Source organism: Pangasianodon hypophthalmus, chromosome 8 (assembly GCF_027358585.1).
Source record: "Pangasianodon hypophthalmus isolate fPanHyp1 chromosome 8, fPanHyp1.pri, whole genome shotgun sequence".
In the NCBI taxonomy this organism is placed as follows: Eukaryota; Metazoa; Chordata; class Actinopteri; order Siluriformes; family Pangasiidae; genus Pangasianodon; species Pangasianodon hypophthalmus.
The window spans coordinates 13,635,562-13,663,264 of NC_069717.1; the positions used below are offsets into that span (position 1 = coordinate 13,635,562).

Sequence of the window (27,703 nt, forward strand, 5' to 3'; positions counted from 1 at the left end):
CAGGGGTGCTGTGTCATGGCTGACTCTGCACTCTGACCCCAGCTTCCTAGCAAGCTGGGATATGCGAAAGCTGCATTTCATTGGCTCTGTACTCATACTTTGCACAATGACAATAAAGATGAATCTTAAATCTTACTCACTATTGGTGAAATTCTCAACACAGACTTAAAAGCTTTTTCAATATTTATGTGGGAAAGTTATCTATATTCTGGTGTTTAATGTGATTTTCTGGGTGGACCGTTCAGATTATTGAAATTGCAGGGTACTGTTCACACCTTCAAGGTTGCCAGGTTTTTCTTGAATAGAGCTCTCAGGGCAGAGGAATGATCGGATTGTCGCAAAATTATATTCGTTTTTTTAATGACAATTTTTCATACATTTGAGTCCTTCTTCAGTTAGCATTTATTTAAATAAAACAACATCTCTTCAGCATCCCTCTAAATGCCTGTTATTGTGTTTTACGCCAGGAGAGTCACCTGGAGCGCTTCTTCACTCTGTGCCATGCTCTGGAGGGGAAGGCTACATTCCCTATCCGCGTAGGGGATGAGAAAGTGCCAGAAAACAAGCTGGAGCATGAGCTAAAGCTCAGCATCATCTCCCTGTCCTCCTCCGAGCTGGAGCCACTTGTACTCTTTCTCCACCTGGTCCTGGACAAGCTGTTCTGCCTCATCATGCAGCCGATGGTCATCGCTGGCCAGACCGGTGAGCAATACAACGCTACATGCTTATATCATTATATCAGTGGTTATGAATGTCCTTCTGTACATAGTATTACAGTTTGAGTGATTTCCCAAAATAAATAACTAGCCTGTGAATAAATACATACTATAAATCAATTAATATGTATCATCATTCAGTATATTAGGGGTTTACTTGTGTTTATTAATGAGCAATATAATTTTATCCTTGTTTCTCATCCTGTCTGTTTCATTCATTTGTGTGTTACGTGTGTTTTTGTAGCAAATCTGGCACAGATAGCGTTTGAGTCAGTGGTGTCCGTAGTGAACAGCCTTCATAACAGTCAGGAACTGGCCAAGGACCACCAAGGCAGGAACTGTCTCCTAGCAACCTACCTCTACTATGTGTTCCGGTTGCCAGATACTCCGCAGGAAGTCATTAACACAGGTGCGACAATCACATCATCCAGGATTAGTAGTGATGCAATACGCTGGCATAAAAGAGTCATTCTTATTCAGAATATATTTACTATCAGATTGCAAATATGAGACATTGTTCTGTTTTCTAGAGAAGTTTATGTGATTTAATGAACATGAAAATAATCATAGGGTAGGCATATACTATGTTATAGAAATTAGATATCGAAATATGAGTGCTCTGAAATTATTTGTTATTTACGCACACACACACACACACACTCATTATGAAGACCCCCAAACATGAGTAGGGTCCATATCTCATATTCTTTACATAACTATTATTTAAGATGAAGGTACAGTTTATTATTTATTTAAAACATATTTTACAACTGTCAGGAGCTGACCTGGGTCATCAGATCATCCTGTATTATTGAGTTGAACAGCTTCTGGCACTGAATGCTGAATATGTATAGTACTTCAGTGTATTTCAGGACTGTGGTTTGGCTGGGTTTTTGCTTCAGGTGCATTGGTACAGGAGAGCAGATACAGCACTATGGGCCGAGCCACAGCCACAAGCGTCGGCAGCATGCTGCTCCAATCTCGCGTCCGCTCCAGCAGCAACCCCGATATTCCTGCTCCACAGAGCTCAGAGGACGCTGAGGTGAAGAGCATACTGGTTGAGAAGGTATAAAATAACAGTGGAGTCTTGAGTTCTGAAAATATACATGTTATTTATAGAATTAAATTATCTTTATTTAGCTATCTAATTATATATGTTGTTTTGTTTTGTTTTTTTGGAAAAAAGGATCTGTATAGTTTTAAAAAATCACTTGGTTTGCACTACTCCACATTCTTAAACAAAGCTTTTTATTATGTCATTGATTATACTACATCCAAAGTGCATACGAAGTTAAGCTGGTGATTTATTTCAGGGTATGAATCATCCCGGCAGCAGGATGTCCACTTTTATTGATGTTACCAATCGTTATCAAATTTCCGCTAGTAGCACGCGGCCCTCAAACAGAAAGGTAACTGTCTTATGCCAGTACATGTTTAGTGAATTAAGAGTTGATCTGGCCACATAGATAACAGTGTGTAACAGGCATCTGTGTACGGATCTCTTTCAGCAATTTCATGAAGAGCTGGCTCTTCAAATGGTGGTGAGCACCGGCGTCTGCAGAGAGAACGTGTATAAATACGCCTGGTTCTTCTTTGAGCTGCTGGTAAGAGTGTGGTACGGCTGTCTGGCTATGTGCACTTAGCAAAGTTTTTGAACACCTGGAGTTTCTTCTGTTTTTTTTTTTTTACAGTTTAATCACTATTATTGCCCAGAACCGAACAAAATGATACAGAATAGAAATTAAATAAGGGAAACTAAATCTTTATGGAAACATGGAAACCTACTGAGGACTTTATAAAGCCAGGTACAATTGAAGAGTAAACATATTAAGACTACAGATAAAAAGATTCATCGAGAGTGCTAGTATTTACTGTAAAAGATAAATATGTGATGTGCTACAAGTGTTTAATTAGACTGAAGATTTTTGTCTTTTCGAGTTAGATTATATCTTGATGTTCCAATAAAATAAATTCATTTATAGAGTCATTTATATCTTTCTAAAATGTAAATAAATATAGCATTTTATTTAAAATGGTGGTCATTAAAATTACCATGCTAAAATATAGGGTGTTCAAAAACTTTTGCCTGGTAGCTGGAATAATAATTGACATTTTAATTGAAACATTTCCCTTAGACTTTGAGAGAATTTGTGGTTAATTTCACTTAACCTGTCATTCCCTTGGATCCAGTACAGTAAGCTGTAATAAACTGTGTGTGTTCGCCCTAGGTGAAAAGTATGGCTCAGCATGTCTCTCAAATGGACAAGCAGGGAGTGTCTCGCAAAAATCGCTTTTCTGACCGCTTCAAGGATGACATCACCACCATCGTCAACGTGGTGACGGCTGAAATTGGCACTATACTGGTGAAACAGCAGAAGGTTAGGGTTTTAAGTTGTATACTTCAATTTGTACTTACTTGATGACATTTTACTTTCACCTCTACTACAGTCTTTGATTTCATGATATTTGAAAGACTTATCCAGACCCTAAGAGAGCATGCCATCAAATGTCAACGAACGTGAGAATGGTTAAGAGTGTGAATTTACGTATTAACGTTACAGGAACAGGAGCAGGCTGAAAAGGTGAACATTAGTCTGGCATTTTTCATTTATGACCTGATGTCTCTCATGGACAGAGGCTTTGTCTTCAACCTGGTTAGGAACTACTGCAACCAGGTGAGTGCCTCTTGTTGTGATACGCATTGTGAAACTTGTTGTGCAGTGTAATTCTGCCCCTCACTGTGTGCTTTCATTTGCAGATGTCAGCAAAGAGTGTGTCCATGTCGACTCTGATCACCATGAGGCTGGAGTTTTTGAGAGTGCTCTGCAGTCATGAGCACTACCTGAACCTGAGCCTGTACTTCAGTAGCCCTGCGTCTGCTCCCACGTCCCCTTCCCCGTCTGTCACTTCACAGGTCAGTAAGCCCCAAGGAGACACACCCACACAGACTCGTCCTTAGACAGTTCATTTAATGCACATTTTTGAAAGCTAAAATATTTATTTTAACAAGTTATTATGAGAATGTAAGAAACCATTTTATTTAGGCTAAATAAATTATTCTTTCAATAAAAATACTATTATCTTCATATTTTGGCTAGCCGGATGGTAAAGAAGGAAACTCCAGAAAATAAAATCCAGAAAATTCCTTACAATGCCTTGTTGCTTTTATTCTTGTGGGGCCAGACACAATCTCTAATGAGAATACACATTTTCAGACAGTCTTTTAGCAGTGAATTGCATCAAAATCATCACCACACCCACAGACTGGAGTAAAACCCACCCAAACCTTTAACGTCTAGACGAGTAACATTGTCCTGAGTGAGCTAAAGCTTCAGAATGGATGTTGAACCATTTTGGTATTGCAAAAGATGTTTGTTTTTACTTAATGTGCAAAGACGTTCTCTGCACATGCAACACACAGATAGAGAAAGGTGTCTTATTTGGTGACTTTTTAGCTATCCTGGTTTGCATGCCTGGGAACTTATGCTTGTTGGTTGGACAGTGTTGACAAATGCACCTTTTACAGTTGACGGCCCTCATTAGCACACGTCTTTACGAGGCATTGGATTGGCATCGAAATTTTAAACCGTCTTTGTTGTTCTCTGCCCACCCTTAAGCCAAGTTGCTCACTAGTGTATTCAGATGTGTATTGCCTGGCCTCGCAGCACTATGCAGTGAATAAAAATGATAAAAACTGAAAGCCTTTACAGGAATAATTTGTAATATTTAGGGCCTCTGCATCATGCAGGGTGAATTCACTGAGCTCACCTGTTAAACTTAAATTTGCCCCTTGAGTTGTCTTTAAATACATGAGGAGGACCAAAGCAGCTCTGTTCCCACTGCAATGGCACTCATTTTTGGGCCACAAGAATGTAAATTGAAGGCTGAAATGAAGAAACTAGCAACATCCGTTTCATGTTGCGAACCACAGTTTTTCTATAGTGTCCTTCGGATTATATGATTTTTACAGGTCTGGAAACATTTTGAAAGATTTTGAAAGGGCACCTTTAAGTATCTTTTAATGAAATTAGCAATGGATTCAAGTAGCTTTGCACAGTAGCTGCCTTATTGCAGACTGAAGGACATTTTTCAAAATGCTACTGACTGTTTATTTAACATCAAATTAGGGATTATACTTACCATATAGTTAGTACTTTCAGATAAATTGATCGTGACGATGCATATGTGCGTGTGTGTATCTGTTGCAGACCTCGAGTTCATGTAGTTTGCCGGACCAGAAGATTGCAGCCATGTTTGATCTGACTCAGGAGTTCAAACAGCAGCACTATCTGACTGGCCTGCTGCTGACCGAACTCAGTGCGGCTCTCGATATGGAATCAGAAGGGTCAGTCCATCTTAAGAATATTTTTGAACACTGGTTTCACGTTTCACTCTTTATATTATTTGTAGTGCTCGGTTTTATATTCCTTAAGCATTACAAGATGTTACATTTAAGATTATGTAATTTAAAACTAATACTTGAAGTGGGCCAGTACTCACTGGTAAACAGTACCATCTTTTCTGCTTTGTTCTTTTTTATGTACTGACTCATCTCATAAGCCTTGCTACTGGCCTAGGCACAGAATTAAATTGACTATCTGCATAATAGTAACAATAACAACAGTGTTTTTATTCTTGTTAAAATATTCTACACATCCAAACTAAGTTTAAGGTGTGGAAATTCATTGTGTGATTTCACCTGATTTCTATGGAGTCTATGCGTCACTTACACGCGCAAGTGAAATAAAGATAGGCGGCAAGAAGCACAGTGCAATGGCTGGGTTTGATCATTTATTAATAATTGAACAGTTTCTTCTCAGTTCTGTAATGTAAATTATCAAATGTTGAAAGAGCCATATGTTATTATGCCAAAAAGGTGAGTACTGGAACATACCGTTTGCTACCTCAAGCACTGTTTAAAATTGAATTAAATCCATCTTTAGGTCTTTGATAACATGTGTATGTTTCTAACAGGTAGTGTTAATTGTTTAGTATAACCCTAACCCTTAGCATCATCTCCATGTTATTTATTATTATGAGCACTTTTTTAAGCAATGAATGATGTAATCGTGTTACATAATTCAAGTAATTTGACAAAAAAAAAGTTTTTTCCCCTAATGAAATAACAGATTGGTTGTGGACCCTACAGTATACTGTATATATATGTGTGTGTGTGTGTTTGCACGTGTAGAAGTAAGGTGCAGCGCAAGGCCATAAATGCCACATACAGCCTACTGTGTGCTCATGATTTGGACCCTCGGTGCACAAGGTCAGAAGTCAGGACTAAGATTGCTGCTCTTTACCTCCCCCTGGTGGGCATCATCATCGACTCCCTCAACTACCTGGACTTCACAGGTGCTCTTAAAGTTTTACTCACCAGAACTTTAGATCAGAACATCCTCATGTCATCTCTGTATACACTTGTGTGTGTGTGTGTGTATATTTAGTATATATACTATTTCTGCAGTTTCTGAATCACGTGGCAACAAGGCCAAATCCAGCGGGCCAGAGGACGACTTTGAAAATGTAACTCCTATCAATCAGTCTGTTGCCATGGCAATCGCAGGAAACCCGTTCAACACCTTGGCGAGAAACGCACTTGTGTCCATGGCCTCTGTGGTGAGAAGTACATGATTTCTTCATGGTTTAAATGGCTGTCAGACATTCTACTACTTTTTAATTCAATCATACATATGTCTAAAATAATACAATTAAGAAATAAAGAACAAATTACAAATTTGATAATAGACGTTATTTAAGACTGTAAGCTAGGAGTATACAACTTGCCATTTAAATTAAATATAGATGAATTAAATAAATATTATATATATATATTCAGTATCAGGCTGAAATATTAATTTATGTAATTATGGATTAAAAACACTTCTTCGTAACTGACTCAAATATATGGAATCTGATCTATGTAACCAGACCCTTACTTTCAAAATAAAATCAGCATTCAAGTCTTTTTCACTGTCCTGTGTGTTCAGCTTTTCATCCCACTTCTGTTCTTCTTCATTAGTGTATAATATGTGAGTGATTATCTTTTGTATCATCTGAATACTCGATAACAGCCGTGTCTCCTTATTCCACAGTCAGGTAGAAGCTGTAGCACGCTCTCTGCAGAGACCAGCCGTAATCTGCTGGTGTGTTTCTTGTGGATCATGAAGAATGCAGACCAGAGCCTGATCCAGCGTTGGATAGTGGACATATCCCCTTCTCAGCTCAGTCGCCTCCTCGAGCTCCTCACTATCTGCACCTCCTGCTTTGACTACAGGGTGAGGGCCTTTATTTAGGTTTTCTAAAGAGTACTCCAGTGTTTTATCAACCTAATCTCTATGTGCTGCCACAGTAGAGTATGTGTGTTGACGTGAACAAGGATTTTGACATATTTTTCAGAACACCTGCTTACTCAAAACTTACTTATAATGGAAGTCTAGGGAAGTTGTCAGAACAGTTAACAATGAACAATTTTTCTAGAACGCCTTCATTAATGTTTCAGTCAATGGTATTTGTAAATTAAGCTATAAAACTGCATTTTTTTTTCAGAAAAAATTTAGCTTTTTCAGAGGGAAGAATGTGAAATATGTTACAAGTATAGATGTGTGTGTCAGATTGTTCAGAGAAAGATTGTTCATACTCCTTAATTATCTTATCCTAAGGCTTTAATTGTGGTTTCATATTCATATTATACAGTTCACAATTGCCCAACGGAAACGCAGGTACAGCTGATATAAATGTTCTGTGCATTTTTTTTTTCATTTAATTCGTCGAACAACCTGAAAAACAAAATCCAGAAGGTTTGTTTAAATGTAACACTAGTTCATCCATATATCTCTGGGTGGCCCGAAGCTCCTCAGTGTTGTGTGCTATTCTTTTTCGAATCCAGCCACTGGCTGCTGTACACATGTGAACCGAGGATGTGATCTGGCTATTGGTAGGATCTCTTTATTAGGTATATTAATTAGCTAGCACAGATGCCAGACAATATTTATTAACCGCCCTTAAGATTCTGTTATACAGGTTTTGAGTTGGTAAGTTCTCCATTCTATTCTCAGTTTGGGGAAATGTCCAAATTCTTGTTCTTGGTAATTGTTTACAAGCTACACATGCAGGAGGTAGAGAATGGGTTTAAAAACTCTGGAGATTTGATGATCATTTTTTAAGGTGTGATCATGAATGTGATGACACGGGAATGCATGTGAGTACTTACTTTCCTATTTCTGGATGTACGATTGTCATTGTGTGGATGGATATGTGTGTGTGTGTGTGTGTGTGTATGTGTGTGTGTAGGGGAAACAGAGCTCAGATAAAGTGAGTGTGCAGGCCCTGCAGAAGTCTCAACAGGCTAAAGCTCGTCTGGAAGAGGCACTACTGGGAGGCCTGGGAGCGAGGGGAGAGATGATGAAGAGGGTGGGAGGTGAGCGTTCCTCTTCCACTTCCTCAAAGGGCAGACAGAGAAATCGCTTTTGCACTCTGCTTCCAGGCAGTGCAATGAATAATGTAGAGGCCCACTGGTGCAGAATGAGCTATAAAGATGATTGCTTAGCAAGACATTCACATATGGAAGTCATGTATTGTCAACCAGAAGTCAGCCTTATTTCCTTTTGATGGAGTGATGATTTTCTTATATTGAGTTGTCATCTCTTTTTCTCTCTCTCTCTCTCTCTGAAGCTAATGACCGGACTCTGGGCCAGAGAGAGAACCTGCGCTGGAGGAAAGACCTCACACAGTGGCGCCAGACCAACGACAGACAGGACAAGTGTGTGCAGATCATTTCTCCATATTTATGATGCAGTTTATCAGTCCATTTATCTTCTAGACCTGGAGTATTAAATTAAGATTTGTGAAAGTGCAGCTACATATAATTCCTTGCTTACAAAGGTCTGGATAAGCAACTAACATGACTGAATGGTGACTAATGCCATTAGTGTTAAGTTCATGGCTGTAAATAAGACACATCGGGTAAAAGTGATTATGTTTTGTTTCGCAGTCCGGCTTCATGTGTTTTGAATAAATGAATAAACACATACCTCTCTGTCCAATCATATTTAAACATTTCACTGTCAGCATTTTTTCTTAACAAGTCATGTTGCCACTTCATAAATCACTCTTGAGAGGGTAAATTAAATAAAAAAGTATGAAAGTCTGGAAAACCACTTTTTTTTTGGTAAATAATTTACATAAATTCATATAATTGGCTACCACAAACTGCAACTATTACCAAATGGTGTGTAATGTTACTTTGTCCTGTGTGTTTTCTCAGATCTAAAGCTGAGTTGGACCAGGAGGCCATAATCAGTGGGAATCTGGCCACTGAGGCCAACCTCATAGTCTTAGACCTGCTGGAGATCATTGTGCAGGTAACAGAGGAGAGCGCAGTCCATCTTCATCACACATTGCCAGTGGAGTTTACTCCTGCTTTCTTAGTGTTACTTTGAAATAATGAACGTTCTGACTAGTCATGTCATGTCATGAGAAATAAAAGAAATCTGTTTTTGCACAAATTGAAGCTATCACTTGAAGAGTCAGAGGCAAAAGGATTGAATTAGATAAATACTGTATATTGTCATTGCAGTATTCTTCTAAGTTAATAGAAAGCTGCTGTAAAGGTAGTGAAATAAATGTGTGTGTGTGTGTGTGTGTGTGTGTGTGTATGTGTGTGCGTGCTTTTTTCCCCAGACTGCACCACTAGCAGACTATAAGGATAGTGCGGTTGGTGGAGTTCTGAGGGTTCTGCTGCACTCACTAACATGCAGTCAGAGCACCTGGTATCTATCTCACTGCTTCAGCACAATCCGAGCTCTCATTGTGAAGGTACTGACCGACTGCAGTTATTTTGCAAAATACTTTAATTTAGTAATCTAATTTATCTATTTATTTATTTGCGCACTTAAGATATGTGCCTACCTAATCTCCATCCTGTAGCATATGTACACATACATATGTGGGATTACCAGAGATAATAATTTTGCTGTATAGAAAACAACAACAACAACAGAAAACATTTACTTGAGATTCACTTACAATATAATTTAAGGGCAGTTGTTGAAAGCTGTCCATCAGCATTTAAAATAACACTATATAAAGCAAATTTAAATCTATAAACATTAGCTTCTAACAATAGTCTAACCCAAATTAGAGAATATCTTACAAGGTATTTTATCTAGTTTTATTCAACTTTCCAACACTGGGGCAATACAATAAAAAGTAGTTCTGGTTACTTACATGTTTTTTCTGAAGGTTTTGTGTATCTATGCCTATCTATCTATAGACCACCACAGTAACACTGGTAACACATAATCAAGTTCTTCCCTATGAATAAGCAGTCCCGTATCTTTAACAACAAGTATTGAAAATTTATGAAAGTGTTCTACAAATAAAAAGAAATGCACAAACCTTTACTGACGCAGTTCAACTGACCATAATTATTGTCTGCGGTGATCACGTATGCTACAGTGGTGGCTAAAGATTTAAAATAAATTTAAAAAAAAACCACTGGAGTATTTCTTTAATTATTTCTTAAATTAGTACTAACAGTAGTGTTGTACTAATTATTGTCAGTAGTGTTATAAGCTGGTCTGTTGGGTTGTAGTTCGGGGACATGTTGTTCGAGGAGGAGGCCGAGCAGTGTGCAGATCTGTGCCAGAAAGTGCTTCAGTACTGCAGCAGCTGTGTGGACAGCAACAGGAGCCAGGCCTGTGCTACACTCTACCTCATCATGAGATACAGCTTTAGTTCCGCCAGCGTAAGACTTTCTCTCTCTCACACACACACATATATATAAAAGATAAGATAAGATAATCCTTTATTCATCCCCAATGGGGAAATTTGCATTGTTACAGCAGCAGATATAAAGATATAAAAAAAATGTAAGTATAAAAAATATAAAAGAGACACACCAAGAATGCACAAAAACACAAACACACAACATTATTAAAGTGACACTGCATTATTGCACTGTTCCCATGAGATAGGGGGTTACCAAACATCCAAAGATCCAAAGATTTACTTTCCAGTTAGTACCAGAGATTTATTTTCCAATTAAGTATATATATATATATATATATATATATATATATATATATATATATATATATATATATATATATATATATATATATATATATGTGTGTGTGTAAATATATACACATTTGTCATACTATCCTTTAGCTTTTTAATACAAGCTGCAGCTATACTTTTGTCTTACTATCCTTTCATAATTATTAATATCGCTAATTATTGCTATACCCACACCTAAATCAAATCCTGACCTTAACTTATGTAACCAAAAGCAAACCTTTTAGTTCTTATATTTTTCTCATAAGTTTTCTCATAAGTTTTCCTTATGGGGACCAGCTAAATGTCCCCACAAAGTCAAAACTGTTGGATATTCCTATCCTTGTGGGGATATTTGTTCCCTACCAAGATTTAAAAACATACTCACATACACACATGCATATGCACCTGTGATATACATCTCAGCATGAAATACAGCTATAAATCATTGGCTAGGATAAGACCACCCCCTCCTCCCCGAACACACATGCAGCGCTCTGCTCATTCTGACAGATATGAATAGAGCACACCAGACGCACACACACACACACACACACACACACACACTACACTTGAGTGCATCATGAGATGCAGCTTTAGAGCTATAACGTTCACACAGAAAGACACACACAGCTCCAGTCAAGAATTTCCAAAACAAGAGCCATGGCCAGCCAGTACAGCAAAAATAGCCATCACTGTTATCCATATTCTATTAGGCGCATCTGTCTGGCCAAATACCACAATCAGACAAAAAAATCAATCCTCTTGTTGTGCTGGTTAAAAATCTTCCCTAATACAGCCGCACTGGGAAGATAAACTAACAATGACTTCATGAATCAGTATGTTGCTGTTATTTGAAAATCTGTGTTGCTGTAATACTGAATTAAATCTAGTTGCAATGGCTCCTAATGGAGGTTTCAGAGAAGCTGTCACCCAAACATGCTTGACATTTGCTTTCGATTTCTTTTGCTCACTACTGTCACGCCTCACGTATTTCACTAATGGTGGTGTGTTTGGTTTTGGATCTGTGTGTCTGCTCTTTTCCTGTGTGCACTGGTTGGATGGACTATTTCCTCTGTTCACGTTGTTCACCTCCCCTCACCAAACACACACATACGCAGCCCACCCCGAACAGATGGCCATGTTGTTTGCTTTCCCATTCATCTTTAATGGGGAAACGATGAATGTCTCCCCGTCTCTGTTTGCCTGAGTGTTTGGTTTGCCCTGACAGTTACCTCCATTGTCATTATTATAACCTTTGAATGAGTCATGTCGATTCAAAGCCACAATGACTCACTTGTTTTTCTCTCCTCAACCCCAGTTTTATGTTTGCCTGGCTCGCTTCTCTCATAGTAGACGGCACGCCAGTTCCATAAAACCACAGGTATTAAGGCAAACCTGAAATTAATCAGCTGTCTAATATCGACACCATGACAATCCTCATGGCAAAAACCAGCCTCGAAACACACAACAGTGTCTTGAGATGTCTTGCACATATGGTCAAACCAGCATAAGTGCGCCACTGAAATGATCCATTGGCAATTATGTTCGAGTTAATGGGATCATTTTGCAGTTTCCTGATGCTGAGCAAGATGGATGATGCATTTGCTGCCCTTGGCTGGGTCCACCTCAGAGTCAATGAGCTGAGACTATGATAGCAATGTCCAATGTAACTGGCACTGCGCCATGCTTCATTCTCAGCCGCTTACCTGCAGCGGGTGAAATTAGCTTAAATAACCTCAGAGGCTACCCCAGATAAAGACCCTTAGGCAGACTGATGCTGATATAGAGAGTATTTTCCAAATATGATGAATCAGGCTTCAGGATGAGTTGGCCTGAGGGGGGTTACTGAGCGTTCAGTAACTGAGGATTATGTAGCTCTGTGATAGAAGTAGTTACATAAGGAATAACACATGACAGAATTTGCTGTTATAGGAAAATAATCAAGGATGGGGTGGTGTGATGTGATTACCACCCCTAATTTTCCTATAAATGCATGCCTTGTCATCTCAATTTGCCAATGATGACAATTTTCTTATAAGTAAGAATGACTTGATCAGTTTAGTTGCATTTAATGTTGTGAAATGTCCCTGAAGCAAGTTAGGTTCTGTTATCACTTATGTTATAGCAGTTATAAATAGTCATTCCCCTCACCAGCATCTCTTTTTCTCTCTTTTGAAGTTAATAAAACATGAAAAATGCAGCTTGTCATTTTACTGAGAAACCATCAACCATTGTCACCATATCAACGATTAGACTACTTTGCAGTATTATTAGGGTTAAATTATGTGGTGTGAATAAGCTGTTGCTATAGAAACAATAATGCATTAGAAAAAGTGCATTAATATAAACCTGTGAATTGAATTAGTCAGGACTACTTTCAGAGCAGCTACTATAGAAAATGAATCAACAACTTCTGACCGATCAGAATCAAGTCTTCAACAGTGCTTCAGTGTAAACTGTTATAAAACATTCCTCTTTGTTATTCTATGCAGTATTCTCTGCCATATAGTTACACTTCATTTACAGGTTGTGATGCATGTTCCTTGCTCCCTGAACAGAATTTCTCTAGAGTGAAGATGCAGGTGACCATGTCGTTGGCGTCTCTAGTAGGAAAGTCCTCGGATGTGCATGAGGAGTACCTGCGCCGCTCTTTTCGCACCATTCTAGCCTATGCAGAAGAAGACACAGAGATGCAATCCACACAGCTGCCTTCACAGGTAAAATGCTACAGCTAAGCCAGTAAAGCAGCCTGTGGTATGTAGCATGTAGTGCTATTTATAAGTCTCAAATCAAATAAAACCCTCACAGTCTAGACTGCTGAGTCAATCAATAGTGCAGCAAGAATGTTGCTAGTGAAATTATGGTCTGGCCTTCTTGATAAAATGATAGGAATAACTCTGAGTCTTCTCTTAAAATGGAATTCTTGGCTACTAAATGGAATGTGTTGAGTCATTCAGCAAGAATCATGGCAGTTTTGAATCACATTAAAGCTGGTGTTTAAACAAGATAATTTTCCAAAAAAAAAATCTCCACTCCATCTTTTTCTCAGGTGGATGAACTTCTGAGGAATCTAAACAGCATCCTTTCAGACACAGTCAAAATGAAAGAGTTTCAAGAAGATCCTGAAATGCTAATGGACCTTATGTATAGGTAACATATATATACACACAAACATGAAAACATTAACTCACTCACTCACACACTCACTCAGTCAGTCAATCACACACTTCATCAGTCACACACTTCATCAGTCACTCACTCAGTCACTCACTCTGTCAGTCACTCACTCCATCAGTCACCTAGTCACTCACTCACTCACTCTATCGGTCACGCCATCAGTCACTCCATCAGTCACTCACTCCTTAGTCGCTAACTCACTCCATCAGTCACTTAGTCACTCACTCATTTACTCACTCACTCCATCAGTCACTTAGTCACTCACTCACGCACTCATTCACTCACTCCATCAGTGACTTAGTCACTCAGTAACTCACTCACTCAATCACTCCATCAGTGACTCACTCACTCACTCCATCAGTCACTTAGTCACTCACTCATTCACTCACTCAATCACTTAGTCACTCACTCATTTACTCACTCACTCCATCAGTCACTCACTCAATCACTTAGTCACTCACTCATTTACTCACTCACTCCATCAGTCACTTAGTCACTCACTCACGCACTCACTCCATCAGTGACTTAGTCACTCAGTAACTCACTCACTCAATCACTCCATCAGTGACTTAGTCACTCAGTAACTCACTCACTCAATCACTCCATCAGTGACTCACTCACTCCATCAGTCACTTAGTCACTCACTTGTGCACTCACTCACTCACTCCATCAATCACTTAGTCACTCACTCACGCCATCAGTCATTTAGTCACTCACTCACTCGCTCAATCACTCACTCCATCAGTCGCTCACTCACTCACTCCATAAATCATTTAGTCACTCACTCCATCAGCCACTCACTCACTCCATCAGTCTCTCACTCACTCACTCCATCAGTCTCTCACTCACTCACGCCATCAGTCATTTAGTCACTCACTTGTGCACTCACTCACTCACTCACTCCATCAATCACTTAGTCACTCACTCACGCCATCAGTCATTTAGTCACTCACTCACTCGCTCAATCACTCACTCCATCAGTCGCTCACTCACTCACTCCATAAATCATTTAGTCACTCACTCCATCAGCCACTCACTCACTCCATCAGTCTCTCACTCACTCGCTCACTCACTCCATAAATCATTTAGTCACTCACGCCATCAGTCACTCACTCACTCGCTCACTCACTCCATCAGTCACTCACACACTCGCTCACTCACTCCATAAATCATTCAGTCACTCACTCCATCAGTCACTCACTCACTCCGTCAGTCGCTCACTCACTCGCTCACTCACTCCATAAATCATTTAGTCACTCACTCCATCAGTCACTCACTCACTCACACACTCACTCACTCCATCAGTCACGCACTCACTCACTCCATCAGTCACTCACTCCATCACTCACTCACTCACTCAGTCCATTACTCACTCAGTCACGCCATCAGTCATTTAGTCACTCACTTGTGCACTCACTCACTCACTCACTCACTCCATCAATCACTTAGTCACTCACTCACGCCATCAGTCATTTAGTCACTCACTCACTCGCTCAATCACTCACTCCATCAGTCGCTCACTCACTCACTCCATAAATCATTTAGTCACTCACTCCATCAGCCACTCACTCACTCCATCAGTCTCTCACTCACTCGCTCACTCACTCCATAAATCATTTAGTCACTCACGCCATCAGTCACTCACTCACTCGCTCACTCACTCCATCAGTCACTCACACACTCGCTCACTCACTCCATAAATCATTCAGTCACTCACTCCATCAGTCACTCACTCACTCCGTCAGTCGCTCACTCACTCGCTCACTCACTCCATAAATCATTTAGTCACTCACTCCATCAGTCACTCACTCACTCACACACTCACTCACTCCATCAGTCACGCACTCACTCACTCCATCAGTCACTCACTCCATCACTCACTCACTCAGTCCATTACTCACTCAGTCACGCACTCACTCACTCCATCACTCACTCCATCAGTCCCTCAGTCACTCACTCACTCACTCACCCAGTCACTCACTCACTTACTCAGTTGAGTGTGTGTTGCCATCCTGTGCCTCTTGCCTCCTTGTACTGAGGTTTCTTACTCTGCTTCCCATTTGCCTGTGGTTTCTGCTGTTTGTCTGCTGTTTTGAATTTACCATGGAAACTATGTGGTTGTGCCTTAGCCCTGAGCTTTGGCACAGCATTTGTACAGACTGCATGCAAATGTTCAAAGTATACACATGTCCTTGATTTTCAGGCTGTCATAATTGGGATTTTGCAGCCTAACTGCTCTATCATAGGGACTCAACCTCTGTGTTTGCATCTGTGGCAGGATCGCGAAGGGCTACCAGACGTCACCTGATCTGCGCCTGACCTGGCTCCAGAACATGGCAGAGAAGCATAATGGCAGGAAGTGCTTCACTGAGTCAGCAATGTGTCTGGTGCATGCTGCTGCCCTAGTGGCTGAGTACCTCAGCATGCTAGAGGACCACAAGTACCTGCCTGTAGGCAGCGTCACCTTCCAAGTAAGTGATAAGCTGGCAAGTCTAAAGGCAAGAGCACACAGTGACTCATTCAGTGACTCAGAGTACCAGTCAGGAAAAAAAGGCCATACCTGTCTATTTACAGTAATATGCTGAGATATAGATAGGTTTAACTGTCACTTAAAGGAAAACTCCACCCTGATAAACATTATATATGTTTATGTAATATGTTGGTTGGTGTTGTATTTTTGTTATTTCTATGAGAAACTCGCAGTTGTCTGTCACATCGTGACATTGCTAGCACAGTTACAGAAGAGGAAAAAATTTCAACATTCTCAAACCTAAGTGATCATGATGACATTTTGCTGTTAGCACCTAAAAACAAAAGAGCAAAAGCTTCTTTTCACACATTTTCTATTGATATTTTTGTCATATTAATGAAAGATTCAGTGTAAAATAGTGTAGAGAGTAAATGTTAGACTCAAAGTTACAGAATGCATTGCAGCTATACGAAACAGCTGCACTGAGTTACGGAAGAGACTCGGCTCAGCTAATAAGCGATCTACAAGATGGTGAAGGAGATGGTGTTGACGTCGGTATTAGCATAATTATCATAATTGTACAGATGAGGACATGAGAGAACTGGACATACAAAAAGACTAAAGCGCTGCTGCAGCAGGCTTTTTATGTAGAAATGAATTCCCAATGGAGGTAGTCAAATGTAGGAAACCAATAACAAAAGCCAACAAATAGACCGACATGCCGATGAAAGATGTATAAACTAAAAAAATTAACTTAGAATTTCATTACAAGAAAACACTGAACACCATTGAAGATCACACGTTAATTATAAAGATTAATATGCAAGCTGTTCAGGGTGGATTTTTCCTTAAAACTCTGAAGCTTAGGTAGTTACATTATATTAGCAATATTCATCTGGACAAGTAAAAACAGTTTAGGGATTATTAGGATTATTATCCCGCAACTGGATTAATCATGACTATTTAGGCACAATACTGGGGAAGGTTAGAATAAATTGAGAAGGTCAGTACAACTGACTCATTCAGACGTTACGCATGATTTAGAAACGCAGAAGTAGAAGGCATGTTTTCAGCCATTCACATACAGTAGAAATCTCTGAACTACTGAACTAATCGGTGCCGTTTCATCCTGACAGAACATCTCCCCTAATGTTCTGGAGGAGTCGGCGGTGTCAGATGATATCCTGTCCCCAGATGAGGACGGAGTTTGTTCAGGACGGTACTTCACAGAGAACGGTCTGGTGGGGCTTCTTGAGCAGGCTGCAGAACTCTTTAGCAATGTATGTTACATATACTAAATCTCGCTGGTGGTGATATTGCTTCACTTAATGTCTGAACACAGCTTTTAAATCATCCTGGACTTTTAATTGTGTAGCAGTATCTTGTGAGGGAGACCAGTCCAGTTAATCTGACATACTGCCTCTTTGTTGTTGTTGTTTTGTGAAATATTGTTAAACTCTGATTGTTGATTCAGTTCTTGATGCATGATGGAGTGTCTCTTCTGCCACTGTTGCTCGACAGGGTGGATTATATGAGGCAGTGAATGAGGTGTATAAGATCATCATTCCCATACTGGAGGCCCACAGAGATTTCCGGAAACTGGCCACCACTCACGACAACCTAAAAAGAGCTTTTGAGAACGTCGTTCAGAAGGTAAACCAGAGTGCAGATTGTGCTACTTCTGATATTGCAAGAGATGTATCAGAACATTCATTTGAATCAGGATTATTATAGTAAACCCAAACTAAAGCTACAAAACATTGTAAACTGAAATTCAATTTTCACTAAAATCTTACTGTAAATTTTAGTTTGCAATAAAATAGACTTAAAATACAACTAAATACGACAAAGCTATAAATGTAGTTTCTGAAAGCAATCACAATAATCACAACAAATCAGACATGCAATCATTTCCTTTTCACTTTTTCTGTGCAACATTTATATTTGAAAAAATGAGAGCAGTGATTGCACTGTGTGAATATTATACATTTAACTCAGTAGCACAGTATAAAGGTTTTAGTTATTTTTTGCTAAATTTTGTTAATATTTTTGTAGGTTTCACTAATTTTATTTTATGGTCTGCTATAAAACATGACATGGACAACCAAGAAACAGCTATTACTGTAGTTTAACTGACTTTTTATGCATAATCATATTTCTGTTACTGAAGTATTGAGTTAGTTAAGGAATATTAATGTACTTAAATATGTTCCATTGTTTTGCTTGTCTAATTTTAGTGAGATAAAGGAGTCAATTTTTAATTATAGATCGTTACCATATGATATCTTAAGGTAAAGGATCAGTGTGCAGCTTTTGCAGTCCTCTAAGGATCAAAAACTATTCTCACTACTTAGTTTGTAAGAATGACACTAATAAATATATGTTTGTGTGTTTTGTTTCAGGGTCCTAAGAGGATGTTTGGGACATATTTCCGCGTGGCATTTTTTGGCTCGAAGTTTGGAGATCTCGATGAGCGAGAGTTCATTTATAAAGAACCAGGAATCACACATCTCCCTGAGATCTCCCACAGACTAGAAGTAAGAAATGTCATTACTACAAAGTTTATGATACATCAGTGATGAGTGAATTATACAATTAGATATAAACCTTTGTGAGAGCTTAGTGAGATTTAGTGTTTAAGTATGTGAAATATCTCAAAATTCTCATGGCTGTATGTAACCGTATTTGTCATTTGTACAGAATTTCTACAGACAGTGTTTGGGAGACGGTGTTCTGGAAATGATCAAGGATTCCACACCTGTAGACAGAAACAAACTGAATCCCAACAAGGTAATTAAGACCAGATGTAATGCTAATTAAAAGTTAATTAAAAGAGAATGAACAGCTAATCAGAGTTTTCATCGAATGCAAGGCTTCCCATACTTTATAAACAAAGAAAGAACTTACAGTACTTAAATCAATCTGTATTTTGCTTTAGGATCCTATTTTCTAACTGCTACTAAATTTTCCTCCATAGCGTTTCTTTCTCGTTTCATATGTTGCTCATTTGAACCTTTTTTTGGAACTAGGCATATATTCAGATCACGTTTGTGGAGCCGTACTTTGACGGCTATGAGATGAAAGATCGTATGACCAACTTTGAGAAGAACTTCAACCTGCGCCGGTTCATGTACACCACCCCGTTCACCAAGAGCGGACGGCCTCGAGGAGAGCTGAACGAGCAGTACAAAAGGAAGACCATCCTCACCACACAGCACGCTTTCCCTTATGTGAAGACGCGAATCAATGTCATTCAGAAGGAGGAGGTAGCGAAGTCCACTCAAATAGTCTCAATTTCGACTTGCACTAGAACCTAAAGGAAAAATCCACCCTGATCGATGTGCATATTAATCTTAATATGATCTTCAGTTATATATAAGATGTATGGGATTTAAACTGGAATGAAAGCCCTTTCGTTTACATTTGGTCTTTTTTCAGTTTCTCACATTACCCACAATGCCATTCAACTACCTGATGACGGTAATGCCATAACTGATCTCTACACTGCAAAAAAAACCATTTCTAGACATCTTAGCAAGTTAAAATATCTTGAATATAGTCTAAATGGTCTAAAATAGTAAAATATGTCTAGAGATAGGCTTAATACTCTTATGTTTGGTTTATTGTAATCTTATAATAGGAAATAGTAGATAAATTTGACTACATTCAAGATATTTTCAAGATATTTTCACTTGCTAAGATGTCATTTTTTGCAGTGTACTGAAAGAGGCTGATGCAGCAGTGCTTTAGTCCTTTAGTCACTTCCACATCTGTTCCAAAACTTTCATGCTAATACCACCATCAATCTCACTGTGCTTGTCCTCTCATAGACTGTAACTCAACACAGCTGTGTCATATAGCTGCATTGCATTCTGGACCTTTGAGTTCAGTGTTTGCTGTCTGCACTACTTCTACGTTTCATTAATATGACATTGAACATCACGGGAAATTGGTGAAGGAGAATAGAAGCTTTTGTTATTTTAGGAGCTAAAAGTGAAAACTTTCTGTTATTCCTTATGTTCTAAAACAATGTTTCTCCTATTAAACAACATTGTTACTGTGCTAGAAATGTCCCCCTGTGATGTCAGCGTGGCACACAATCACTAACTTCTCACAGGAGTAATGAAAATACAGCACCAATTAACAGATTAGCACCGGAATCACTAAGCACATCAGAAATATTTCAATATAAACATATTTAATGTGTTTCAGGTTGGAGTTTTCCTTTAATCCTTATGTATTTACACTTGAGCACTATAGCAGCTGTGAATCTTTTGTCCTGTCATTGCAGGGAAAAGACATTTCTTAGGCTAAAATGAATTAAGTGTACGTGTAAACATTCTTAACACTTTGTTTCTGCAGTTTGACCTCACTCCGATTGAGGTGGCTATCGAAGACATGCAGAACAAAACTCGCGAGCTGGCTATCGCCACACACAAAGAGAAGCCTGACCCCAAGATGCTGCAGATGGTCTTGCAGGGCTCTGTAACAGCTACAGTTAACCAGGTCTGACCATCTCACCTGCACCTAAACCCACTGACGTATTCCTCACCTCATTCAGCTGTTTCTATAGTTATATAGTGTGGTAGGAATTTTTCCTTCTTCTCAGGAAATATCTCTATTTTAGTCTCAGGAAGTCAGAGTGATATAAGCTGTGAAAGTCAGTCTGAATATTTTAAAAGTGATATTGCCTTTCTGAGGCTGCCCAGAGCCACAGAATAACAGTTTACGGCACCAGTCATGATACGTTTACTGTTGCGATGTCTCCAGAATCCTGAGGAGATGGCTGTGGTTATATGATAAATGCCAATTGGAGGGACAACACAGGAAACGTATGGCAATCGCTCCACTCCTGGGCTGCGCAGCCGCATCTCTCAGACAAAGGCCTATTCATGCTTTTCCCTTATGTGTTGACTTTACCTCGTGGCCTCCAATGTGTGAAGCATTCATTTTCTCTGTCAGTGCCGGAGAGAAACCTCTTTCTTTTCCTCCCTCCTTTTTTGTCTCTTCAGGGACCATTAGAGGTAGCCCAGGTCTTTTTGAATGAAATCCCAGCAGACCCCAAACTCTACCGTCATCACAACAAACTGCGTCTGTGTTTCAAAGAGTTCATCCTACGGTGAGTGTGGCATTTAAGATCTCTTAAGAAAGAGCAGCTTTTTTTTTTTTTCCAAGGGAATGACTTTTTCAGCAACTTAGCCCTTTCCCTAGTACAAACGAAGCAGAACTGTTGCTTCCACTGAGCACTAAGCAGCTAAATAACAGAGTGCCATTGTTTTTCCTCATGGACATTTCTTAAAATGGCTGAAAGTGCTACCAGAGACCCTTTTTTCATTTACTTTCCATTTGCAAAGGAAGAGGCAGGCCAAAGTTTAATGTCACTCAGCTGCATCTGATTTGTTTTATCTTTAACATGCCTAAATAGAAACTCTAAATAAATGGACCTCAGAATGCAGGATTTTTTTTAGGACATATGGAACTTCTGAGGCAGTGTTTTACTTTGGCTTCTGAAAGTGGCTTTTATTTTGGACAGATGTCAAAACGCATGCCTTAATTTCTGCCAAAATTCTGATAAATATTTACCGTAATTTCTAAATGTTTCTTTTCTTCTATAATCCATATAAGCTGGCATGACATCTTACAGGGCACATTATCCAGTGAATGTTATGACTTGGTTCAACACTGGCTGGAGCAGTTTCGGAGTGTTTGTGTATGTATGTGTGTATGTGTGTGTGTGTGTGTGTGTTTGTGTGTGTGTGTGTGTGTGTGTGTGTGTTGAACACATTGCTGAGTGATAGTGATAGTAGAGATTAGGAACCAGCTCCTTTCTGTGGTGTTCGCAGTACACTAGCTGTATTCATGGGGATTTAAAGAGATCCTCGATAAGCAATCAACCTCACTGGTTTAATACGTAACATTTCACCCCAGGTTTTAACCACAACATCAAAGCGAGCATTTTTCACAATCGATTACTGCAGAAAACTGATCTTCCTGTGAGGCTTGACAAGATTACTTTGTGCTCAGGTGGTCTGTATGCTATTAGATTTGAATTGTGTGTTTGTTTGGGTTTTTTTTTTTACTCGTATAGAAGAAAAGTAAATGTGCTGTCATTAATTCAGCACATTTCCCCGATTTGAATGCAGCCCACTGTTTTAAACATTTTGTGGCTCTCTCTTCAGCCGTTTTTCATCTTATGGCTACAGCTCTGAAAAGGCCTCCAGGACCACAAATATCAGCCAGAATATTTTAAAACATTTAAATCAAAATTCCTTTTGATCAGTCACTCTTCTTTTCCCAGAGCAGGTTTTACAGCCTCTGGTTCTTCTTAGCCCTTATTACGGCCGTAACCACAGGGGTGGACATATCATAAATTCATCAGCTAGCTCAGTGGACAAGTAGAAGCATCAGTGTGCCACCCAGTCCTGTGTTTTTGTTGCCCAGAAACCTTACTGACTAGGCTAAAATGTGGTAGTAAAATATAATAACATATGGTGAGCTAGGTAGATAGTTAAGTGAATTAATACAGGATAAGGGAAACAAACAAACAATTCAGTGTATGTATCGTGTTTGCACTCTGGAAAAAAGTCAGCAAATCGTTGGCCAACATTTTGGCTATTAGATGTGATGTTCTGTCCTGGCATCTGTGAGATGACCACATGTTGTCCTAGCAGGAGGCTTAGATCTCAGCTTTACGCTGCACTTTATTTTGCTTGGTGTTTCCACACACCTACAGGTTCCTGATTCTGAAAAGATCACCTGTCATGTGCATGTTAATTAATCCGCATAGTAAAAACCTTTCTACTGTCACCCAGATCACTCCTCAGCCGATGTGTGTAGTGCAGCAGGGGCTGGGATTCTGAAACTATGCTATAGTTACAGCATATATGCTATAGTTACAGCATTGAGGTGCATCACACCACCATGATGGAGTAGGATTTTTCTTTTTCTGCTTGTTAAACCGCTGGGAAACCGAATAATAAAATCAATAACCCAGGCACAAAATCTGCTAGTGTTAATCCTCCCCTAAACCATGTCCTCCAAGTGTAGCTGACTGTAAATGTATATGTGGTGCAGGTGTGGCGAGGCAGTCGAGAAGAACAAGCTCCTGATCACACCAGACCAGCGAGAGTATCAGCATGAGCTGAAGAAGAACTACAATAAGCTGAGGGAGAACCTGAGGCCCATGCTGGAGAGGAAGATCCCTGAGCTCTACAAGCCCATCATCAAACCCCGTTTGGAGAACAGGTACTGCATCTGCTCTCTTACGTGCAATAGAGCAAAACCTGAAGGCGAAAGCCTTTGTTGAGACGGTAGCCCAAAACAAACACATTCAATGCCATACTTGTGCTAAGGCAATAGAAAGGCAGCTTACTTTCAGTTGAACTTTATCTAGAGGTGCCAGCATATACTCTTTAGCCATAGCATTTAAGATCTTTGACCCCTTGCTATGGTGTTACAGAAGACACCTAAAAAAAGTGCACGTTTCTGCTTTCTCAGCTAAAGCAGCAGTCAGATCACATGCAAATAAATTCACCTGGCAGAAAAAATACTATGTACTGAAAAGGAAAGGACACAGGATGTGGAAGACATGAATATGCTTCTAGCTGTGGTTCATTTCTCTTCACGTTTACTTTATAGAGGCTACAATTGAGCTGTGAATTTGCAAAAACCTTAGTGTTTGAGGTCAGTTTATTGTCTGTGTATGAGAAGCATGAGCCGATAGAAAAAGAGAGTGGGCCATTTTTATATTTTCTGGAAGGAAAAAACAAAACACAAAAATATGAGGAATGTTATTATTACACAGTGGTCATGTGCTATTTTTCTTTGTCCCACAAGCTCTATTACTAAATGCTCATTCCTGTCTGCATGAAGTAAAAATGTCTGGCGTCTGCAACTTTTTGTTTGGGTTCTGCGGGAATCCCAGTCCTGATCCACACCTCCTCTGTACTTTCACTTAACCAGCTGTAGCTTAATGAATTTAATCCACATTCAGCTCACACAGATGTAGTAGTATAATACTGATCTTGATGCCACTTTATTTCATTGTTGCTTAAGTTACAACTTGTAGTCTGTTGAGTGAGTCCTAGCTGCCTTTTGAAACCCATCTTCCTCAACCCTCTTTTCTGTCTTGTTCGGAACAGGGACTCAATCAAACGACTCAGCTTCCGGCGGATTCCGGAGGACAGTACATGATGTCATGAGAATGGAGGAGATGAGAGGAGAAGGTTCTCAAAGAGAGGGAGTTTCACAATTTGGAGTGGAAGAGCAGCTCCACTGGTGACTTGATGCCTTGAGCAGGGTTTCATGCACAGTATTAAATATTAGTTTATGTTCAAATTGTCAAAGTGAATGTTGATATTTTTCAGTACCTTTGTTGTCCCCTACATTTGTCTTGACTTGCTGTTGTCCCACTAAATACTTTTAGGTATCATTTTAGCTGGTAGGCTTTGGGTAGTATCTAAAAAAAACTATCAGGTGATTAACAACCTGATTGGATTTGAATCATGATAAGATCAAACATACAGCCATGGGAAAAAGAAAGTACCCCCTCTTTCAATTCTGTTTTTTTTTTTTTTTTTTTTTTTTTTTTTTAAATCAGCACCTAAATAACAATTATGTAGTCCTCACCAACTTCTATAAACAAACAAATTACCTCAGGTGACAACAAAAAAATACAATAGATTTAAATGTGTAGTGATTTTTCCCAATAAACCAACATTCCAGGTAGGAAAAAATAAGTACACCCTATAAGTCAGTAACATGTAGACCCAACTTTAGCAACAATAACCTGGTAGAAGTTGGTGAGAACCACACAACTGTTATTTAGGCCCTGATAATGAAAAACATAGAATTGAAGGAGGGTGTACTTTCTACTTTCCATGACTGTATATACAAATAACTTGGGGTGAAATACCTCAGAGTGCAAATAAACATATATACAAAAATCTACAGGATATACAGGTATCTATAGTCTAGTGGAGTAAAATGAGTGAATATTAAAAAAAAAACAAAAGATACTGACAGTGCAAACAGACTGTCCACATTTAAGCAGAATGAAGGGAGGCTAAACAGAGACAGCTTACATATCCCCAGGAAAGAAAGGCATGTGCAAGGATTTGTGTAAAGCCCTCCTGCAGTAAGACATGAGCATCCTCCGAGCTGCGTGTGTTCTGCTGCACACTCAACGCCTCGTCGAGCAGATGGGAGGAATTTCTCACGGTGGTTGAGAGCTGAGCCAGTGAAGTGAAAGGACTGGAATTTTGTGTACATGACGCTGCACAGAAACAACTTTCAGCAGTGTTGGAAATGTTAACATTTGAACTAGATGTACTGAAATCCTTAAATCCCATTGTGGAAGCTCTCTTTATTTAGCTCAATTTTAATGAAAGAACTGCTTGTGAAAATCATGTCTATACGAGATTTACAAACTGCCCCTGGTTACATTAGACATGGATTCTTTATTCTTCATGCTTTTACTGCAACAATATAATATATATTTTTAGTAGAGATATATGAAATACATGTATATATGTTTTATTTATAGGAAGTTGTAGTTTTGATTCTCACTGGTACGAGCAGCATTTGCTGTCGTGTGCCAATTCACATGTCCTCATTACCTAATATTTTTGGAGTACGTCAGTATCATAAAAGAAATAAGTCAACGGTGGTTTAAAAAAAATGATAAAGCACAGTGGGTGAGGTAAACAAATATTGTTTTTTGTATATTTTCTGTATTTTTATTAACAGGAAGTGTCATTTGTTCAGGAGCATTTTGGTTGGATTTTGTTTTTATTTGTGCCAATTATGAAAAATTTGCCAGTTTAGTCATACGTAACACCGCAGATTGCAGCTTACCTTTTGTTTGGAAAGTAATCTGTTTAGTTATGAACATACATTCATACTTTCTGTTACACATGTTGCTGCTCTTAACACTGTGAGAACTGTATGGCCTTTCGTGTGTTTCTCCAGCACAATGTGGATGTAAATTTATTTTGTATCATAATATTCCAGTGCACTCAATAAAAAAATGTAGCTGTTGACTTTACAAACATGAAGTGTCTTAGTAAGATTTGGGACCACAAACAGCTTCAGTGCACTTTGGCAGATGCTGCACATCTCTGGACCTGTACAGGAGCGATGAGCACCATACTTCAGAATGATATTCCCTCAGTTAGTGTTATGATGATGGAGATCCAGTGACTGAGAAGACTATAGCATATGATTTACATCATTTGGATACTCAAATCATTCAGTGAGCCCTCATGCCCTCATGGATGGGCATCGTCATCCTGGAAGAGACCACTCTCATGGATCTAGAAATGTTTCATCGTAGGATAAAGGTGATCAGTGAGAAGAACTTGTATTGATTTGCAGTGACACTTCCCTCTCAGGAGACAAGTGGAGCCAAACCATGATAGCAAAATAAATGCCTCCTACATCCTTACACATCAGGATATATGTTGTGATATGTATATTTGGGACCCATATAATGACCCATATCACAATGTATGTACGTCAGCGGTTCTCAAAGTGGGGTCAGGAGACACCCAGGGGTTCATCAAGCAAATCCAGCAGAATTTTTATTTTTTTGGTTAAAGTGGTGGAAATCACAACCCCTTAATCAAAACAATTATCTTTATGATGTAGGTCTTGTAGTTATTAGCCTGTTTGACTTCTCGTTTGAATTGAACGGATTATATCCAAACCTCAGTAACTCAAAAATAAGTATGCCTATAAGTAATGTCAACTTGGAACTAATGTGTTGTCTTTGTGGAAAGTTCAGGAATAAAACAGCTCTATGGTTCTACAAAACAAAACAAAACAAACAAACAAAAAAAACAGCCAGGACAGTACTGTACAAATGTAAATAATTAGCCTTATATTTGAATAGATGGAATGTGCTCATAAAATAAATCTGTATTGAGGGGGTCTGTCTAATTTATTTTACAGTTAAAGATGTAAAAGGTTTGAGTAAATGCATTTCAGATGAGTCTCTACTTCCGGGCGCGGTACATGACGTAGTTTAATATGCGACACCACGATGTGCCCCGCTTCCTTCTGTTGGTAGTCCGGTGTTGTTACTTTCTCTCTCCACCCGTATTTCTACAAATCCCGCCTCCTGCTCTAGGATTGGCTAAATAGAGTTGACTCAAAAGGATTCCTCCAATTAGACACACAGCCTCCAATTAGACACAAATCCTAGCGCAGGAGGCGGGATGTTATTTTCCGGATTGCGATTAGGGAAAATAACGCCGGTTACTGGGTGATACAGGTTTGT

General features: G+C 39.2%; 2 protein-coding genes across 5 annotated transcripts in view; both read left to right on the forward strand.

The window, feature by feature from the left end:
- Window positions 1-26,474, forward strand: part of dock8 (dedicator of cytokinesis 8) — a 58,574-nt gene extending 32,100 nt beyond the window's left edge. For both annotated transcript variants that reach the window (XM_026913277.3, XM_026913286.3), the window contains 29 exons: window positions 468-702; window positions 961-1,125; window positions 1,619-1,782; window positions 2,030-2,125; window positions 2,225-2,320; window positions 2,945-3,094; window positions 3,278-3,391; window positions 3,475-3,630; window positions 4,925-5,061; window positions 5,908-6,071; window positions 6,184-6,335; window positions 6,812-6,994; window positions 8,010-8,136; window positions 8,391-8,478; window positions 8,983-9,079; window positions 9,399-9,533; window positions 10,312-10,464; window positions 13,337-13,495; window positions 13,828-13,928; window positions 16,234-16,426; window positions 17,562-17,705; window positions 17,947-18,078; window positions 18,828-18,962; window positions 19,126-19,215; window positions 19,455-19,691; window positions 20,788-20,931; window positions 21,438-21,544; window positions 23,500-23,670; window positions 24,567-26,474. In XM_026913277.3, the coding sequence (XP_026769078.2) occupies window positions 468-702; window positions 961-1,125; window positions 1,619-1,782; window positions 2,030-2,125; window positions 2,225-2,320; window positions 2,945-3,094; window positions 3,278-3,391; window positions 3,475-3,630; window positions 4,925-5,061; window positions 5,908-6,071; window positions 6,184-6,335; window positions 6,812-6,994; window positions 8,010-8,136; window positions 8,391-8,478; window positions 8,983-9,079; window positions 9,399-9,533; window positions 10,312-10,464; window positions 13,337-13,495; window positions 13,828-13,928; window positions 16,234-16,426; window positions 17,562-17,705; window positions 17,947-18,078; window positions 18,828-18,962; window positions 19,126-19,215; window positions 19,455-19,691; window positions 20,788-20,931; window positions 21,438-21,544; window positions 23,500-23,670; window positions 24,567-24,618 (4,077 nt within the window). In that variant the 3' untranslated portion in view covers window positions 24,619-26,474. The remainder of the gene's footprint in view (window positions 1-467; window positions 703-960; window positions 1,126-1,618; window positions 1,783-2,029; window positions 2,126-2,224; window positions 2,321-2,944; window positions 3,095-3,277; window positions 3,392-3,474; window positions 3,631-4,924; window positions 5,062-5,907; window positions 6,072-6,183; window positions 6,336-6,811; window positions 6,995-8,009; window positions 8,137-8,390; window positions 8,479-8,982; window positions 9,080-9,398; window positions 9,534-10,311; window positions 10,465-13,336; window positions 13,496-13,827; window positions 13,929-16,233; window positions 16,427-17,561; window positions 17,706-17,946; window positions 18,079-18,827; window positions 18,963-19,125; window positions 19,216-19,454; window positions 19,692-20,787; window positions 20,932-21,437; window positions 21,545-23,499; window positions 23,671-24,566) is intronic.
- A 557-nt stretch (window positions 26,475-27,031) lies between these two features.
- The window catches only part of aopep (aminopeptidase O (putative)), a 72,871-nt gene continuing 72,199 nt past the window's right edge, over window positions 27,032-27,703 (forward strand). For all 3 annotated transcript variants that reach the window (XM_053236308.1, XM_053236309.1, XM_026914857.3), the window contains exon 1: window positions 27,032-27,697. The gene's annotated coding sequence lies outside the window, so the exon portion shown is untranslated. The remainder of the gene's footprint in view (window positions 27,698-27,703) is intronic.